The following is a 3,758-nucleotide window of genomic DNA, read 5'->3' as shown; positions in this document are numbered from 1 at the left end:
GATGAGGGGTGAGGATGGAGGGGGGTCCGACCCAGTTGGCCTGTAGTGGGGAGTGTGCGTTCCGGCCCGGCTGTGACGGGCGGTGCTCTCAGCCAACTGTTGCATGGCGGGGATGGAGCTCCTCAAAGTGGATTGGCCTCGTTTCGTAAACCTCTCGGGGAATTATTTTCTCGCCCTGCTGCGAGGGCAAAAAGTGTCGGAGGGCAAAAGATTTAAAGATTTGTTCAAGGAAGAAAAGAAAAAAAAACGCTCCTGTGGTCTCCTGTGTTTGAGGAGTTTTTCAAACTTCTCGGCTGTGAGTTCCCACCTGGATGCTGATTGGCTGTTGACTTGTTTGTCGTATTGTTCCTGTCGGTTGTTCCGGGGGTCGTTCTGTGGTTTTGATAAACGTCTGAAGATCATTCTCATCAACATCAATCTGCAGTGGGCTCCAATTTTTTAATTTTTAATTTTTTTCTTAAAAACAACATAAGGGTCGTGGACCACAGAGTGGCAGCCAGTCCCATTTTGAAATCATTTACTGTACTCTGTTGTACTTAAATACAACATAATATAAACATATACTTTATACTGCAGTTTGATGCGTACTGGTGTGACCGTTGACAACCTCAGCCTGTAGGAGGCGATCCGCGAGCTGCAAATTTGTGACTTTTCTCTAACTGGAACCAGTTGGAAACATTTACTGTATTCTGTTGTACTTAAATACAACATAATATAAACATATACTTTATACTGTAGTTTGATGGTGTGACTGTTGACAACCTCAGCCTGTAGGGGGCGAGCTGCGAATTTGTGACTTTTCTCTAACTACAAACACATTGTTTTTCCCTGTGCTGGTTGTCTGTGTAGATGCCTGATCATAAATACATCACTGGTTTCATAAATAAATACAAAAAAAAAAAATTTTTTGTTTTTACGGCCGCAGACGCAGCGGCTCCTGTGCTTCTCCTTCTGTTTGTTTGCTCATGTGTGTCGTGTCTGTTTGTTGTCTTGAATGTACACAGGAGGTTTGGACAGCGGGCGGGTCGGTGACCGGAGGTGACTATCAGACTAGTCTAGCCAACTATAGCAACTAAACAGTAGACTCTGTATCTTATACTCCAAGTCTTTAGCTTCTAGTCTTCTCACTCTGCTCTACACGCACAAAAGTGACAACTAGTGGTTCAAAGTGGCGTTGACGTCAACTTTTAGTAGAAATCAAATCTTCTCTTTTTTTTTTTTTTTTTGCCTCACTCTTGTAAACGCATGTGGTTGAACCGTAGAGGCCGTAGTCTCTGCCGTAGTGACCTCTGCCACCTCGTGGTTCCGGACTAATCTGTAGCGCTGTACCTTCTTACCGTCGGTGGCTGTACCTGCAGCACAGCGTGGAGTAGTGTAGTCTGAGCGTAGACTAATATAGAGGCGGTCTGAGACCACAGACTGACCGCCTGTCTGTGACTGCATCTTCATGGCATGGTGTGCTTCTCTCTCCAGTGCTAACTCTGGTGACACCTAGTGGCACCTGTCAGATTATTACGATTCATTCTCTGGTGAAATGACACAAAAACAGAGAATGAGTTTTTTATTTATTTATTTATTTATATTTTTTAACTAGTTTGATGACAATCATATAAAGTGGACCGGAGGTGGGCAAACGTTTGGCTCTCGGCCCAAAACGAGGTCCAAAATTTGACTGGCGGGCGAAATAATTTAAATAAAATGTACGAGAAAAAATCCTGAACTTTCAAAAGTAATTCAGCAAATTTGATGTCTGACGCCACCTAGTGGCATCAATAGAAATTACACGATTTGTTGTTAAGGCATAAAAAAGGCGGACCTATGTGGCCCACGGGCCTTAGTTTGCTCAGATCTGTAGTAGATTAATGGATATTAATTCGTCAGTGGCTCCGAACGCACAGTTTGAACTATTGGAACAATTTGGTCCAATCATGAGGTATGATTGACCACGAAGCAGTCGACTGCGTTCCCCAACGCTAACCTAGAGTCCCGAGAGAACTGTGGGTCGTGACCCGGAAAAAAACAGATCTCAAATACAGTCATCGACAGTGGGTTTTTTTTTTTCTGCAGCTAGCGTCAGCCTCATAGATAGATGCGGAAGCTCGGCGCCCTTGCTCCTCCGCAGTCAGGACGCCCCCTGGAGGTCAGTCTTAGGGGAAGACTCTGAAGCAGATCCTGGTTTGCCTGGATCCTCCAAGATGAACTGATGAGAAAAGACAACCGGTCCTCCCCGCACAGACTCCCTGGTGCCCCCTGGTGGCCTGAGGAAGAAAACGAAGAAAGACGAGATTGTTTTATATAACAAACAGATTCAGTGACGTGAGGGCGTGAGTGTGCGGTGGAGACAGCAGGTGTCTCTCTCTCTCTCTGACGTCGCTGCTCTGATTTGAAGTAGGCGTGGTGGACACGCGGTCCCAGGGGAGGAGACCGCGATCCACCTGGGTCGGTTACACCTTGGTGGTTGAGTCATTATATTAAAGAGGAAGCTGTGATGTCACAGAAGATGGGAGAAACCTGATAGGTTGTTGATGTATCTGCATCACCACGCAGCTCTAACCGGCACTCTCCCCTTCTCCCCCTCCTCCTCTTCAGATCGATCCCAAGGTCGCATTCCCACGTCGAGCTCAGCCCAAGGTAAGAACCTGTCTGTTCTGTTGGTCTGTGAGTGTGTGTGTGTGTGTGAGTTGGTCCCAATGACTACTTTATAGTGTAAGTGTAAAGGTCATCGAGGTCAAACTGGGCCTCATTGAACTGTCCCATCGTCCCTGTGACTTTTTTATTTTTTATTTTTTTAAAGAAGCAGAACTAAAACCTTTTATTTTGAAGAGACTTTTCACCAGTCCATGGGTGTTTTGAGAGATGATTTTATTTTGAAGAATTGGTCATTTTTCAAAATAAAAAAACATCTTTCACTGATTATCTGTGAAATGCATATTTTTAAAATATTTTATAACATTATTTAATAGGATGATTAGCGACATTATACTTATATTGTAATTAACAGAATTGAATAATAAACTCATTGAATAATGACTCTTGTCCTGGTCCTGGTCCCTGACCCTAACTCTAACTCAAAAATGAAGCATTTTCAGATTAGTGATAAAAACAGCTAACATAATTAAAATATATAGATATATATATGATTTGACAATATATAGACTTAATAAACATAATTTGCTAATATATAGAGTTTAATTATCCTTTAGGAGTTCATATAACGGCTATAATTGTTATTTTTCTTTCTTTGTTGTGATTCGTGTACAGGTTGATTAAAAGGTGTACTGGCCCTTTAAGACCGTATATACGCGCTTTAAATGGAGTTTGAGAGCTACGGAAGTGAACGGTTTCCCGTACCTTTATTTCTGCGTTCAGCTAATAATTACAAGAGTTACATAAATATATATGTATTAACTTCGAGACGTTTGAAACTGAGTCATAAAACGGAGAGTTTTTTCCTCTTTATTACGACAGCGTTTCTGCGGCGGAGCTAGGCTAATTTTAGCCACTGCCTGTGGAACGTAACTTTTTGCCGTCGACAGACGATTAAACCATTCTAATTATTATTATTATTACTTATTATTAATGAATTATTGAATTAATAACGTTGAGCGGGAACGACATTAGACGAAGAACGACGTAAAAATGTGTCAAACGTTCACGTCGTTTGTGTCGTTTCTCTTTGTCCAGTTGGTGACTCGAACCAAGAAGATCTTCGTGGGGGGTCTGTCGGTGAACACCACCATCGAGGATGTCAAGCAGTA

The 3,758-nt window shown here is 42.6% G+C and overlaps 1 protein-coding gene across 1 annotated transcript in view; it reads left to right on the top strand.

The window, feature by feature from the left end:
- Nucleotides 1-3,758, top strand: part of LOC103398118 (RNA-binding protein Musashi homolog 1-like) — a 17,085-nt gene that overhangs the window by 5,506 nt on the left and 7,821 nt on the right. The window contains exons 5-6 of the mRNA XM_017042884.2: nt 2,590-2,631; nt 3,685-3,755. Coding sequence (XP_016898373.1) covers nt 2,590-2,631; nt 3,685-3,755 — 113 coding nt within the window. The remainder of the gene's footprint in view (nt 1-2,589; nt 2,632-3,684; nt 3,756-3,758) is intronic.

This window comes from Cynoglossus semilaevis, chromosome Z (genome assembly GCF_000523025.1).
Source record: "Cynoglossus semilaevis isolate Cse_v1.0 chromosome Z, Cse_v1.0, whole genome shotgun sequence".
NCBI lineage: Eukaryota > Metazoa > Chordata > Actinopteri > Pleuronectiformes > Cynoglossidae > Cynoglossus > Cynoglossus semilaevis.
The sequence above is the reverse complement of the archived record's forward strand: the minus strand, read 5'-3'. Positions and strand labels throughout refer to the sequence as shown.